The 16,821-nt window shown below is 32.2% G+C and overlaps 1 protein-coding gene across 6 annotated transcripts in view; it reads left to right on the top strand.

Annotated features, from left to right (window-relative positions):
• Nucleotides 1-206: 206 nt before the first annotated feature.
• Nucleotides 207-16,821, top strand: part of LOC132749902 (vasodilator-stimulated phosphoprotein-like) — a 54,052-nt gene continuing 37,437 nt past the window's right edge. For 2 of the 6 annotated variants that reach the window (XM_060739822.1, XM_060739821.1), the window contains exon 1: nt 12,509-14,046. In XM_060739822.1, the coding sequence (XP_060595805.1) occupies nt 13,964-14,046 (83 nt within the window). In that variant the 5' untranslated portion in view covers nt 12,509-13,963. Of the gene's footprint in view, nt 403-10,031; nt 10,635-12,508; nt 14,047-16,821 lie in introns of those variants that run through there. The other 4 variants (XM_060739826.1, XM_060739825.1, XM_060739823.1 and 1 more) reach the window with 4 other exon arrangements.

Below are 16,821 nucleotides of genomic sequence, written 5' to 3'. Positions count from 1 at the left end.
ACCCTGCTTTCATTATTTGTTTATTACATTTTTCAAAAAATATAGTTTTTTAAATTGTATTGTCTGTGATACCTACACTCTTTTCATTGATTAAGTTTAATTTGTATTTAAATGTCAGTTACTCTTTTGTTAACAATTAACATGTATATGTAAATTAAGTATGACCATCGTGGAGTGGATTGCATTGTCAGTACGGAAAAGGCAGCTACGGGTTTTAGTCCCATCTTCAAGATGGCGTCTATGTAATTGTCAACACGGAAGACAGAGAAAAAACAAATTTTGTATGGTTTAAAAATAAATTTTGAAGCATTTCATGTTTTTTACTATTCTAACTATAGATAAAGCTTAAGTTTATAATAACGGGACTTCAATTTCAAAGAGCGATATAGCGTCGAACATGAGGTGAGTGAATGTTTCATCAAAATCGTGATTTTTTTTAGAAATATGCATAATTTACTTATTGACTAAGAGAATCAAATATATGTTGTGAATCATAATTTTTGTGATGAATCATTTCTTTTTTCAACTTTGTGTTTATTTTACACTGTGCAACAGTGATTATACTTATTCCAATTGTCTTTATTGACTCATCGTATTTAAAAGAAATCTTTTTAAAAGGCTTTCTCAGTTTCTGTCCATATCTGTAAGGAAAAGAGTCAACTCGGCCCTATACCAACTTGGCATGGGTCAACTCGGCACGGGTCAACTCGGCCCACTTTACAAAATATATATGACGTATTAACTTTGCTTTGCATGTTGTTACGGTAAATGAATAATAAGAAATATCTTATTATTATATAATTACACATTGTATTTCTGCCAAAATAAAGTATGTTTAGAAAATAATTGTTATTTATTTGTCTTATATTTATAAACACTCTCTGTTGAACTACGTAAATAACCGAGGTATATCCACGGATTTATATTACAAATCCGTGGTATATCGAATGAAAAATCAACCGTGTTTGGGGCGATTAAATGTCCGATTTTAAAATTTGCTACACCAATTAAAAGCTGGTGATCTTAGCTTCCTCTCAGTATATATTTCAACACATTGTTTGACACCGAATGTATTTAAATTTATGGTTAAACCTACGAGTCAGAAATACACTGAGATACGTAATCGGTTATCTTTACTCGCAATTCTACTGATAAGAAAAGCCTGTCTGCTGCTTATTCTGAAACTGTCAATCCGTGTTTTATAAATAATTTCACAATAACAATAAATAGGGATAACACAAACCTTAATATTACTAATTAAAAAGTGGGCCGAGTTGACCCGTGCCGAGTTGGAATAGGGCCGAGCTGACTCGGGGGCCGAGTACGTTTTAGGGCCGAGCTGACCCGGATTCATCTGTAATAATTATAATGTTTTGATAAAGTCCCGTTGGTTTTTGTCATGGTTCAGAACTGTTCACCATTTATGGGAGATAGTTAGTAAGTGGCTGGATTGTTCAGTTGGTAGTGCTGCGCACAGACTGTCAGTATGTGGAGCCGCGATATGGTATTCCAAGGGTCCTGGGTTGGAATCTCGGTCAGCTTGCACATTTTTCTCACCCTGTGCAGGCTTCGCGAAACTGCTGAAAAATTTGCCTGACATTCGGTCAGACAAACATTCAATTCTTGTCTGACCGAAAGAACTTTTGTCTGACCGAATTTTTTCCCCCAAATATATGTATATGGTAATACCTTGGTGTGTTTTTTTAAAGACATAACAACTTTTAAAGATTTGCAACACAATTTTATTCCCTTAAATAAAACATTAGTTTATCCTGATTGATGGACTCACAGGCACTAGTCACATATATTCAAATATTTTACATAACCAGTCTATATATGTATATAAAGATATATAGTATATAGCCCATATAAAACTTAAAAAAGTTTGTTTCAAGCACCTGCGGATGGACCCTGTTTGGAAATCAAAACATTCATGATCAAAGCGGCCATTTTTCCATTTACCCACAAATTTTCTCGGCGGGCGCCTGGACTCGTATTCCTTTTGTTTCGCTTTTTTTTCTTCATTGGATAGTATACGATTTTTGCCGGGCGTAGCGCCAGCGTAATAATGTAGTAACACCGACATTTTGGTTATTGACAGTCGTATGTATCGGACACTTATAATGAAACGGCGAATCAAAACTCGTTTTACATTTTTTTATTCAAGGGAGAAAACTCGGTCTTGATCGGTCTTGGATATATCCCGGTATTCGTACCGGACATAAGGTCCGGAACTCCGAAAAAAAAATATCGGACCGGCCTGATTTTTGCCGGACATGTCCGACGGTCCGGCAACTTTCGCGAAGCCTGCTGTGACATTTTGTGCCCAACGGGGGATCGTGACTGCATCATATAGCTCAGAGTTTTATTCACCTTGCTCTGTAACCCTGAGATAATTCTAAGACAAATGTGGAAGTGTGTCGCAGTTCAGAACTGTTCATTTTTAGGGGAGAAGATACTGATTCAGTGACAATGTGGTCCCCAAATAACAATTTTGTGGGGAAAGAATAGGTAGTTATATGTCACACTTCCTGAAATATGTCGGTCCAATGGACATGTCTGATAAATTTTGATTAGGTCTGACGATTTTTTATTCCGGATCTGTCCGGCTTTTATCCAAGTCGCATGTATACAAAATGGTGTCGCTAATGGTGACAAACCTGGGAAAAAACGAAAATCTACAACAGAGGAGTGCGCAGAACAGCAGTAAAAGGATGAAAAAAATAGACCTGAGACAAAATTTTATGAAAATGGAAACAGGACCGTGAATCATTAGTGTACGACAGGGAGGATTTTTATGGCGAAAAATTAAAACCGAAAAGTGTCTTAGAAATAATTTCCTTTGATTTTGATTAAATTCATTCGGCCTGACATATTTTCATGGTTTGTCAGACCGATTGTCTGACACTTTTTTTAACTTTCGGGAAGTCTGATATGTGGGTCGAAGGAAGCCTGTATAAGGTATATGATTGTACAGTCCAGGTAAACTGAGTAGGGTTTGAACATATAGACAGCGTTATGATACATCTTGCAAAAAGCATGATGAACCTTGAATCTAGTCTGCATTGTTCAAGGGAACACCTGCACAAGTCTTACTTCAAGCCCATGCCAATTGAAAGAGGAGAGTAATCAATTTTTACCAGGGTTATTGCATGCCTTGGGACCATCAGATTCACCATCTCTACCTCGTCAATATTGGATTTGGTACCAGGACACCTGATAGTCATTGCATATAAACATGTTGCCTCACCATTGAATTATGCATGTTCTTTGCCATTCTCATTTTTTGTAATAACGTTCCTTTCGATAAAACCAAAGGATCTATTAGCATTCAGGACACTCAAGAAATATTCCCAAGCACACCCTTTTGGAAAAGAAGAATCCCCCAACATCATGTAGATTTTTTTTATGAATCCTTAAAAAAGGTACCTGCAGATTTTTCAAACCACACCAAAACGTGATACATGTACGATTGATATATTATACTTTTAACTGAAATAATCATTTAACTACCTGTAACAATTGATAAACACAAAAAACTATATGGTCATGTGATTGTCAATATGTAAAATGGTAAATCTTCTTTTATTAACTTGATTTTAATGTCTCCACTTTCATAATCCATATTGTCAATAGATGAAAATAAACTATCATCACTTTCAGTGTGGACATCAATCAGCCAGAATGTTTTAAAGCAGTAGGCCTCCAGATTCATGCTAATTTTCATGAAAATTTTGAAAATGTATTTAAAAGTAAAATGTTGTGAAGTGACCAAAAAAAGTAATTTACACATTGCAAACTGCACTTGCAATCCATTTAAAGTACCAAGAACTGGTCAAAATATGTAAAAATATCCCTTACTGCAGTAGAAATATGGTCATAAATACTGCAAAATCAGTCAATAATCACAGGTAACATGTAAAACATGAATTGAATCTTGAACATCAATCTTTATACTTTATTACACTTTTCTCCAGTTTAACTAACTTTCTTGATTTATGATTTTATGATGAATTCCAGAGTTTCTGCAAGGACCAAAAGGAATATAAAATTCAAACATCAAAAGAATTTTTCTTTTTAAAAGGGCAATGTTGAATCAGGTGTTTCGAGCTAATGGTCCATTGGTTAAAGAAAAATGCGGAACCCTTATAAATTTGATGAAATAACTGTGTTTTAATTGTTAAGCCAATTTTTTTTTAAAATCATAATTTACATTATAATAAAAAGATTGTATAAAAATGGATTCAATCTATTATTCAGTTTCCTTTGAAGTGAAATAGATGAAATAATATAGTCATGTATACCCATATATTTGAGCCATTATTTTGAAAATGTCACATTTGATAATTTTAGGAATGATATAATTTGCAGCAGATTCAAATAAAGTAAAACTCCATGTTTGTTTTATTCTTAAAACATGTCTTTTGCTTTAAGTACCCTTGAAAAATTGTTTAAACTTTGTGTCATGTAAGTGCCTTTGAGTGCTTATTTGAGTGGCTCAGTTCATTTTGATTATCCATTTAAATTTTCTTTTGTAATTAGATATCACATTAACCACAAGAAACTAGATTATCCTGTTCTATTAGACAGTTTGCCTTATAACATATATTCAATGCTGTTGTGTACAGCAACAAATGAGCCGCGTCATGACAAAACCAACATAATGGGTTTAGGACCAGCATGGATCCAGACCAGCCTGCGCATCCGCGCAGTCTGATCAGGATCCATGCTGTTCGCTATCAGTTTCTTTACTTGTTATAGGGTCTGTAAGCGAACAGCATGGATCCTGATCAGACTGCGCGGATGCGCAGGCTGGTCTGGATCCATGCTGGTTGCAAACCCATTATGTTGGTTTTGTCATGACGTGGCTCAAATTTTGTCATATTGAAAACATGCTTTTTTCAACTCGGTAGTTTATTTTATATTGAGTAACAGAGTATATGTATGTTTCTCCTAACATACATGTATATGCAGTGACTAAGCCTGCATCATAGAACTTAGATGTTTTTTTACCATATGATATCCCTTGGGGTTTCATCAATATAAACTGTATCAATGAATTGTCAGTATTTCTCTGTCAATCAATAATCGATACACATTTGAAAATAAAGACAAATTTTAATTACTTATCAAACGTCAAGAAATTATGTAAATTAACCAAAACTTATACAGAAGCTGGTGTCTATGTTTACAGTATGACAATACTGTTGTTAGGTAAGACATATTTCATAGGAGTGATAACAAAAAATGGCCAGAAATAATCATGACACATCATACAATTTTATGAATTGTCAACAGAACATGCACTTTGCTGAAATTGTTTAAGAAGGTATGAAAGAGAGTTATTGGCAATAATTACTGATAAGTAGTTCTGGAGATATTGGTGTAACAATGATATAAGTTCTGGAGATATTGGTGTAACATCGATATTTGGCATCAGATATTGAAATGTCATAATCATACATAAATACTGTATGTGTTATATTCAAAATTACACAAAAACTGATATTGTGTCTTATACAGCAAATAACATCACAGTACATGTACTAAGATTCTTCCAACTTTTTTACACATGTATGTGTCATGTATACCAAGTGAAGTCATGTTACAAATGCACTTATTTTCAAGACCCTACTTAGATTTATTTCATAATACTGATATGTTTCTTTATTTTGTTTCCTGATGTGATTTATTCTCTTCCTTTGAACAAAGTTAATAGTAATATGTGCCATGCCTGATGTAAAAGGAAATGTTTTAATGCTATGTTGATTAGGTGTACATGTACATTAATCCTCACATGTAGCACAGTGCAGTCAGCACATGGTGCCATGTTGATGATGATCTGCACTGTTTGCAGTCAGTATATATTTTGAAATCTTTCCTCAAAATAATGACATTTTTTTGTCCATATTAAGAGTTTGACAAGTCTATAAAGATATTTAGCATGGTAATGGTAAAATGAAAATATTGAAATCAGTTGAGCACTTAGTGCTCATTATGTCTTTCTCTCAATGCATGTTTGCTGAATTTAATCAGATGACTTTCAATTTAACATTTAAGTTAGAATTTTAAAATCCTGGTAGATATGGTCACATCATTACATAATTATATAGTATTATACATGGTTAATTTTTCATTTATGGCCATTAACTTCAATACTAATAAAGGTATAACATTGAAACTACACATGTTGATGAGTTCTTATTTTAAGGTCAAAGGTGAAGGTCACTGTTACCTTTAAAGGGTAAAATGTTGAGGGGCATTTTCTCAGAAACTTCCAAATATTTACTTTATACTTTGTTAACTTGTTCATTATTCATGTTCATTGAATACCAAAGGCAAAAAAAGTTTGAAAACAGTTTATCAGAATTATGACGCCTTTTCTACTTTGAGTTTGTACTGAGAAAATTGGAGCATGCTGCTCCTCGGAGAGCTCTGGTTATATGCATTGAAAGAGAGACCACTATTTTCAGTAATCAATGGCTTCAGATACATTTGTGTAGATCATGCATATGTACAAATGTTTTGTAAAGTTCGTGTAGATAATTAGTGGGAGTGATTTATGGGTAAGGACTAGAGGGTAAATTTCCCACATTCTTCATGAAAACATTTGTCTGCTCAATAGTCTCTGTAGTCAAATGTGAGTTATTGAAAATGATTGTGACAATAATAATCTCAGATATTTTGGACAACTATTCTATGGTATACAGTCTAGATAGATAAATCCTCCCCCAATAAATATTTTGAATACAGAATAAACAAATTCTTACAAAAAACAACTTTATTAATTTCAAGCACAATTTCATTTATGCAAAAACATGTATAGCCTCTTAGTGGAATTACTGGAATAAATTAAAAATGACAAAAATGTAAGAAAAAACAAAAAAGCTATAAAGAGTTTATTTATCCTTCCTCTTGAAATGGTTTTTATAATTGCCTATGTTGTCAAGAAATTGACGGAAAATACAGATAAATTCTTTCTTTTTTTTTGGCCATTAAGGAAATCTAATAATATTTTATTGAACATTTATTATGCCCCCGCCATGTAATGGCCGGGGCATATAGTGTTACCCTGTTCCGTCCTTCCGTCCTTCCGTCATTCCGTCCTTCCGTCATTCCGTCCTTCCGTCATTCCGTCCTTCCGTCATTCCGTCATTCTGTCATTCCGTCATCATCAGTTTCCGTTCATTATCTAAGTAACGGTTGCACACATTCAACTCAAATTTGACATATGGATATGTCATGAGAAAATACAGGTCAAGTTCGAATTTGGTCATGGTTCGATGATTTTTGGCAGAGTTATGCCCCTTTTACTTTAAAATAATATGAAATTTTCAGTTTCCGTTCATTATCTCCCCAACGATACAACACATTCCACTCAAACTTGACATATGGATATGTCATGAGAAAATACAGGTCAAGTTCGAATTTGGTCATGGTTCGATGATTTATTGCAGAGTTATGCCCCTTTTACTTTGAAAATAATATGAATTTTTCAGTTTCCGTTCATTATCTCCCCAAAGGTAAAACACATTCAACTCAAATTTGACATATGGATATGTCTTGAGAAAAATACAGGTCAAGTTCGAATGTGTCATGGTTCGATGATTTTTGGCAGAGTTATGCCCCTTTCACTTTGAAATAATATGAAATTTTCAGTTTCCGTTCATTATCTCCCCAACGGTACAACACATTCAACTCAAACTTGACATATGGATACATCAAAGGAATGCGCAGGTCAAGTTCAAATTTGGTCGTGGTTCAATGATTTTTGGCAGAGTTAGGCCCCTTTCACTTTGAAAATAATATGAAATTTTCAGTTTATATTTATTATCTCCCCAACAGTACAACACATTCAACTCAAATTAAACATATGGATACGTTTTTGGAATGCCCAGGCCATGTTCGAATATGGTCATGGTTCAATGATTTTTGGCAGAGTAATGCCCCCTTTACTTTGAAAATAATATGAAATTTACAGTTTCTGTTCATTATCTACCCAACAGTGTTACATATTCAACTCAAATTTGACATATGGATATGTCAAAGGAATGGGTAGGTCAAGTTGGAATTTGGTCATGGTTCGATGATTTTTTGGCAGAGTTATGTCCCTTTCACTTTGAAAATAATATAAGATACATCTTAGGAATAAGCAGTTTTAAGTTTGAATTTGGTCGTGGTTCAATGATTTTGGACAAACTTATCTTTCTTGAATGTTGGAAAAATTTTGAACTTTCAGTTTCAGCACTCATACTTTTGTGGAAAGTTTGAATTTGGTCGTGGTTCAATGATTTTGGACAAACTTATCTTTCTTGAATGTTGGAAAAATTTTGAACTTTCAGTTTCAGCACTCATACTTTTTGTGGAAATGTATGTAGCCATTATTTTGGGCTACAAATATGAAATATGCTATTTTCAAAAGGTTAAAACTAAATAATTTCAGTGCTTTGAACATTGTATGAAAATGGTTTGTGTTAACATTGAAAAGTTTTAAGGGCTTTGAACTGCAAATGAAAAAAATAATTTGTGCAAACAAATTTGGAACTAAATATTATAACATCTGAAATTTTGGCTGCATGCGGGGGCATCCGTGGCATGATGACACATTTCTAGTTTGTTTTTGTAACAATGCCAGATAATTTTCTTTCTGTTTTGAAATAGTTAGGTGTTAAGTTGTTAACACATTTGTTGGTACAGAGAACCAATCTAAATATTCAGTTTCACTCTTGTACGTCAGAATTGAAAGCAAAAAGTTTTCCCTCCTCAAAGTGTTAATCTCTTGGGAATATTTCTAAAGTGTCTGCAGCTGAAAATTTCTCCTATTTATCATCAGTGTTACTTGTATTTTTGCTACCAATTGCTTCATTTTCAGTTGTGTTTAATTAAGATTAAAAATGCGTATTAAGTTCTTGCCTGGAAATGATAAAATTAATGGAAATAAAAATCTAAGAAATTCTGTCTTATGTGATTACAACATGTATAATGTACAGTACGTGTATGTAATATATACACACATTTAACTGAATGTTAATACTATAAAGCAATGTTAACACACCTTTATGGTTTGATTTTGGTCAAATTTGCTAGCAAGCGTTGAACTGTCAACTTTTGATGATTATACATGTAAGTTAACATACAGACACATTAAAAACTATGGATACAATATTATGTTATTTGTATTTTGTGGAATAAGATTGTTTTCCACTTTTGTATAAGATTAATTTCTTTAGCTAACTATTTGGTATTGCTTGGATTTATTGCGGAATACAAGCATGTAAAATGTAATAAATCTAAAGAAAGTGGTTTAAGCTTGCATTTCCCCAACTTGGAAAGAGATATTTGGCAATATAAGGTTATGTATGCATATTTAGTTTCTTCCCTGATACAGGAGACAAGTTTGTTGTAGAGCATAAGAAAATAATAACAGTCTTTCCTATACTTATTGATTTCTGGTGTTGCCAATTTCTAAACATTTGTGTTTGACAACTTAGCAATGTGCTGACTGAAGCCAAGTCAGTTGATGTGTAATAAATGGCCTTAGTTTGTTTTTGAATAGCAAAACTCTACATTGTTTAGTCTGATTATTTTAAGGAAATTTTTGGGGAATAATTTGCCTTAACTAGTAATTATAAAGAATTAAGTTCCAGCATGATTGTTTTGGAGGGTAAAGAAGACTCATATCAGAGGGAAAATGAATGCTGGTACAAAAATGTATCTCTAGCAATTGAATGACTTTCTCATGTAAATGCTAAATATAACCCAAAAAGTTTCCAGAACATCTGGAAGCTAAATGATGGTTGCAAGAAAATCTAATAAATTGTTATACATCAATAACTGTCAAATTGTTGGTGTTTGTTTGGTGATAGTGCAATGATGGATCAATCCAATTAGATATCATAGTACGGGGTAATAATTGAGAATTAGGCTGTATCAATTATGGAAATCCTCTACTGCTGATTTTTCTTCATTGAAGGGCCCTCCAAAAGCTAGCTGGCATTGGAGGAAGATAAGCTTGTGGGTAATTTGACATACCGGTAAATATTACATGGATTTTATTGTTTCCTCGTGACAATGTGGAAGATTTTTTTTAATTATTCATCAATTGTTGCTGAGGACTGGTGTGATGAAACAGAAGGTGTTCAATGTATAAAATGTTAAAAGAGGTTAAAGTCAAAGCTAAGCAGAAATTGTTTGTTATTGGAATATAAAAATAATCTTCAGTTACGGAAACTGAGGATTTTATAAAATAATTTATTTTGTGTGTTTTGTTATTAATTACAAAGAAGTTTTTTGTTCTGATTGATACAATATTTTGTTTACAATAAATCAGGCACAATTATCAGGAGACTGAAAAAAATCTGTTTATGTAATGGAAGTTGATTTGAAAATTGATAGGAAAAATTTAATGGTTATATTATTGTAACACCTTTACCTGAAACAACCTCAACTTCTTTTCTTCACATGATGCAAATCTCTGAAGATACTGGGATCTGACAAAATATAAAGTAAACATTTGGAATATAATGGTGAATCCTGGGGAAAGTAGTGAAGATTTTCTACAAAATATTAGATAATCTTGTTCAGTATTGGAACATGTTTTAAACACAGATGGATAAGCCTAAAGAGAAAAGAATGTAAGTATATAAGTTTATATAATATACATGTAGCATTATTTAAAATCAATATTTCATGCATAGCGTGATTTTGAAGGATGTTGTTATCTATTGATCAGGTAAACCTGGTTGTACGACTGTTCTAAATCAGTTGATGATAAATATATGTAATTATATCCTATGTGAGTTACATCTGTAGTATTGTTGGCCAGAATGTGTGGGAGTATGTTGAAGGACATACTCAATACATGCAATATAATACAAGACAATCTAGGTTTCTACATTATTTTGTCTGAAGAGTTTGCATGTCAGTAAATGTGTCCACAATACATAATGATGTCAATCTGGTCCCACTTTGTGATTTCTTCTCAAACCTTTAAATGTAATAAACATGCAGAAAAAATAATGACATGAAGACTGCTTGGTATGAAAAAAAAGACAGAAAATGTACATAAATGTACAAACTTTCTTCCTTACTCTAAATGTGATTGTAAAACTACTTTATTTTACATAGTTTACACACTTGGGACAATTTGAGGAATTATAAATTAGTATACATTCAAGATATAATAGCAATTCTTGTGCCAACTACTTGATGACATTGTTGTTACAGGGAAAAAAAACAACATAAAAGACAACTTTTAACATGATATAATTACAAATGAACAAAGCTGTATATAATACACATTTATTTGTTTCAAAAAAATTGTCTTATAATACAATGGTCATTCAGAATACTGACATATTATCAAACAAAATATACTGTTCTATCTTGTTAATTTCACTTTCTTTATATAAAACAGTTAACAAATTTCTCTTTCATTCATAGAAATATTTAACCATAAAATATGTTAACTATTACTTATTTTCCAACTTGTAATAATGTCAAGGTCACATGAAAAGGTCAAAGGTTGAAAGTGTCTGGTCTCATAATGCATGAACTACTACTAGTTTAAAATTTTCAGCAGTTTAAGATAAATGTTAATTTTTTTTTCTTCAGATATTTTTCCTTGCTAATATATTATTTGTTAAAAATAATGAAAAATTTCTGTAAAACCTAGGGGGAGATAAATGCATGATACAGTAGCTCTTTTAAAACTCATTTAGTATAATGCTTTGATGGTTTAATAAGGAGAGAAAGTCAGCGATAGGTTATCAAGGTCACTATAATGGTATAATGATTATTTGTATCTGTCAACTACCCATAAATTTGACATATCAAAAAATGAAAATAAATATTGAAATTTAAACAGTACGCACTAAATTGACATTGGTTTTTTATGATAGTATAATTTACTAGGTAGTTATAATTATATGCGAGATATATATCTCATGCACTCTTTGTGGTTTGTCCGCCAAATTTTGTTAGAGTACAATGTTAGTGTACAAAGAAAGAAAGAAAAACATGAAAAGCATAGTCTAGACAATGAAATGTTTGTTTTTCAGTCTCTAATATATGTTTTATATGGTACATAACATTAGGTGGTTGGTTCAAACCAGATTTCATTTAAAAAACAAAGTCAATGATATAAAAGATGTAATTTTGTAAATGAATTACCAAAATTTTTTATTTGTTAAATAATTTGCCATGTGACCTCCGCAATATCAGCATAACTTTATGACTCAGAAAATGACTTAAACCATAAAAAAATTGTTTGTTACACCTTAAGCATTAAAGCATGTTTCTATGTATTAAGAATAAGCTTTGTAAGATGATATATCTGTAGAATTGAAATTGCATACTAGTAGCTAGTAATATAGTTGACCAACTTGATCTTTGTTCAAGTATTTGTTGACATAGTAAAGGAAGCTGGTTTTTACTTTCTTGTTTTGTGGTATCTTATGATCATTATACAATGTTCATAACATTTTTGATATGTCCCATAAACCACTTGTGTTTATATTTCGGTAGTTTTGACTGTTGGAATGTGTGAAAAAATGCAAAGTGAATAATGTATAACCATGTTAAATATCTGAAGCTCTTTCAGTAGATGTTGTTTAAAGTGTTTTAGATTTATATTGAAAACATTTTTTTTTTAAAGGAAATTATCAATTTAAAATAAATGTGTCGGTTTCCTTCGGAAATTAGGAGATAAGATTAGACAGGGTGCCAGAAAAAAGTTCAGTAAGGAAAATGCTTTTACAAGCAGCTACAGACTAATAAAAATTTCTTTTCTGCAATCTGATAAAAACAACATATGGATGATGATAGAATGAAGAGCCTGGGAGAAAATGCTTGGATTCCAGTTGATAAAAGATCTCCATAAAATGGGAACATCTGAAATACATGTACATGATCCCTGATGCTATTTTAAAGTGATATTGGGTTTTAAAGTTATCGTTGCACATCGCATGGGAAAACATTTAATGCATGTATTCTGAGCTGAGTTCTGAGAGAGAAAAATGAAAGATTATTTAACAAAGATTTAATTGAATATTAAGTGAATCAAATGTTTGATTGGAGTATGTTTAATCAGTGCTTTAATTGAAGTTTTTGAAATGTATGGAATTATCAAGTTTTGAAAATTGATACTTGGTTAATTAGATAAATATTGGAAAGGAGTTTTATGCTGTCATTAGCAGAGGCAGATTTTAAGTGGTTCATTAATTGATTGACTATCTGATCAATACGTTATATAATTAGTTAACAAATTTGATATGTTTCAACAATGAAAATGGAAATATTTTGAACAGAATAGATTATTTTAGTTGAGATTATGTCAACTTATGTCTGTTTTATAAAATGACACAGGAGTGTGGGAAAAACTTTCCTCTCAGGTCGGCTATATAATTACAGACCTACAAAATAGGTTATTAAATGGCCTTTTTGGAATATGAGATATTGTTGTACCAAGGAAGTTTTTTCTAAAAAAAAATTGCTGGACCAGAAATATCTTATTATAAATAGACTCGGCTATAGGGAAATATATTCTCAGATGAAAGTTTCAATCAATATTATGACATCAGTTATAGAAGAATAAATAGGTGTCATAAGGATTTATGGCTCACAATTAATTTTCCATTGATTATGAATACTCTTGATTATTAAATAAAGTTGTAAGTGGAGTGCCACCATAACAAAAGAAGTTATTACACAATTGCCAAATAAAAAATATGAATTGCTGCACTGTTAGTGAATGTTCAGAATAAGTTATTTCACAATTATTGAATAACTGGAATACATAATTTATTAATTATACAATTACTGAAGCAAAGGAGTTGATTTTTTACACAATTAAGTAAGTTATTGCCACAAGTTAGGATTTATCAGAAGATAAGAAAATAACCAGAATAAGTTATTACACAATAAGTGAATAAAGACATATATAGTTGTGAATGAATATTAGTTCATGATGATTGATGTGATGAATGATAATATGTATGCCACAATACATGATATGGAGGATGAGGATCCATATACCACACCTTATGGGTAGGTATATTACTAAGTCAAAATATGAGCCGCGTCACGACAAAACCAACGTAATGCGTTTGCGACCAGCATGGATCCAGACCAGCCTGCGCATCCGCGCAGTCTGGTCAGGATCCATGCTGTTCGCTATCAGTTCCTCTACTTGTAATAGGGTTTGTAAGCGAACAGCATGGATCCTGATAAGACTGCGCGGATGCGCAGGCTGGTCTGGATCCATGCTGGTCGCAAACGCATTATGTTGGTTTTTGCGTGACACGGCTCATATATTGACGTGCCAAAGCTTGATTCTGAGATATTTTCATTCTGGGGCAGAATCTCGCTTTTTGTAGAGGTGAGATATTGCCCAAACACGAAAATAGCACAATATCTCGTCGCGCAGTAACATTAGTTGGACTTGTGTATTACTCAATGATACTGAACTCTTTCATTTCATGGAGATTAGTTACATTTAAATTAATTGGCTCCCTTCCCCCATGTTTAATATAAACCGTGATTGTAAGGTGACTGTGTCAGGTTAGCACTGGATAAGACCATGCTATATTGTTACATGAACTTTTGTTTTGATCTAAGCAAAATGTCAGTTTCTGGATGCATTTGGTTGTTATTTGTGTCTGGACCGAATGAAGTGAACCTTTTTTGACATTGACATTGTCAGTTATGTTTTGTTGACCATGCAATACCTAGAATGCTAAATCTTTGTTGGTTTGCAATGAATATGTTAGTTCAGCCTGAAAGAATGTTTTTCTTACACCCAGCATTTCATCAGTTCTGTCTGGCTGACCATGCAAGTCCTAGTCTGCAGAACTGATTTGTGATGCTTGTGAAAGGTTATAATTTATTTCTTGTTTAAGATGAACCGTAAAAAAAGTTTGAAGAAGCATTTTGTGTACATAAGTCAATAACATTCATATCTAGTGTGTGTATGGCCAGACAAAACTGTCAGTTGTTCAGTTTTGTTTTTGGTTTCATTTTTTTTTCTATCTGAAAATTCCAGAATTTAATATTTTGGCAGTTCCAGATTGAAAGAAGGACAAGTGGTATTACACAAATTAGCAAGGAGTGGGTTAGTTTATGTTATAAAATGTCTCCTAGTGTAATGTAGCACCTGAGGTGGTTGTATTGATTGCCTATTGTCTCAGTCTCTCCCTCACTCACACACCTAGAATGCTAAATCTTTGTTGGTTTGCAATGAATATGTTAGTTCAGCCTGAAAGAATGTTTTTCTTACACCCAGCATTTCATCAGTTCTGTCTGGCTGACCATGCAAGTCCTAGTCTGCAGAACTGATTTGTGATGCTTGTGAAAGGTTATAATTTATTTCTTGTTTAAGATGAACCGTAAAAAAAGTTTGAAGAAGCATTTTGTGTACATAAGTCAATAACATTCATATCTAGTGTGTGTATGGCCAGACAAAAAACTCACACACATTATATTTACTGTGAATATTTTTATTTCTCCTGAACAATATCATGACTGTAATTTTGTAGAATTGGCTTAGAATAACCTTGTTAATAGGTTCATAAATGTTTCACAACTGATTGAATAGAAATGATTACTTTATGAAGTTAAGAACATGATTGTCTAAATATGCTTTGAAATTAAGTCTTCAAGGGATCTCTTTTCGAACTTTTTTTTCAATATTGGTTAAGAAAATTAAGTGATATAAGAGTATTGCATGTAAAAAGTGATTCTTATTTGGTTTAAACATATTTATTTAAGCTCGATTGCGAAACAAGATCTTGCAACTTATTAATCACTTTTGTGTCTGCTTCCTGGAACCAGCCAGTACTCAGGTGTCATGAAAATACATGGTTGTGACCCAATTAGGGCTCGAACCCATGATCCCTGGGTTGAGAGGCAGACACCTTAACCACTAGGCCACCGCTCCCTTAATTTCATATTTAATGTCATCATTAACATATCTTATAAAATTTTAATGTTTTCTATTTGATATTTTTATATTTAAATGAATTTCCGTTATACTTTAACTGTTATATCTGGAAACAGTACAGACTATAGTGAAAGTTTTTTCCCTGTTTTATTGCGTATTATTATTCATTTTGTTGATATATCAGTGAGACAAATTTCTTTCGAGTCAGATTTAGCTTCAATTTCCAAGTGTCAAAACATGATACATTTGTAGAATGTAAGTCAATACTTAGTATTTATAGTCTAACATCATGAAATTTTATATTATATTTAATGGTATTTTTGTAATTTTCAAGGAAATAGATGAAAGATATTATCTCAAGTGTTATTGTAAGTTACAAAGTGAGAGAAAGTGTTTGTATGTCATTTTAGGCAGATATTATTGGGGAAATGACTCTAGACATCATAATCATTTGAGATGATGTGAAGTGGGCCAATACTCATTTATAACTAATAATGTACCAAACAAAGGTCATTGTTAGAAAAATAGTTACAGACAATAGTTAATAGAGACCTATTTTGTTTGCTTTTTTGTTACTGTTTTTCTGTAGCTTGTTGTTTGCCAGTGTTATTTTTTGCAAGTATAATATGTTTTTGTTCATTATAGAATCTATTTTCGGCACAAGGAAGTTCTGCATATGTTTTTGTTTCTCATTAGTAGCTACTAAAAGGTTATTTCTTTGAAAATGTGTATTTTTGTAAATATTTTAAAGCCAAGTGCCGTCTGATAGATTTGCAATTCTCATCTGGTTCACTTAATGTCTTATAGTCCATAATCTTGTTATTAAATGTTAAATACTGAGGGGGAAAAATACTAAGCGTACTACCTCAGGATATCTTTATGCT

Source organism: Ruditapes philippinarum, unplaced genomic scaffold (assembly GCF_026571515.1).
Source record: "Ruditapes philippinarum isolate M1 unplaced genomic scaffold, ASM2657151v2 ctg628_1_1_1_1, whole genome shotgun sequence".
Classification (NCBI taxonomy): domain Eukaryota; kingdom Metazoa; phylum Mollusca; class Bivalvia; order Venerida; family Veneridae; genus Ruditapes; species Ruditapes philippinarum.
Note: the sequence above shows the minus strand (reverse complement) of the source record. Positions and strands in the feature narration are given on the sequence as shown.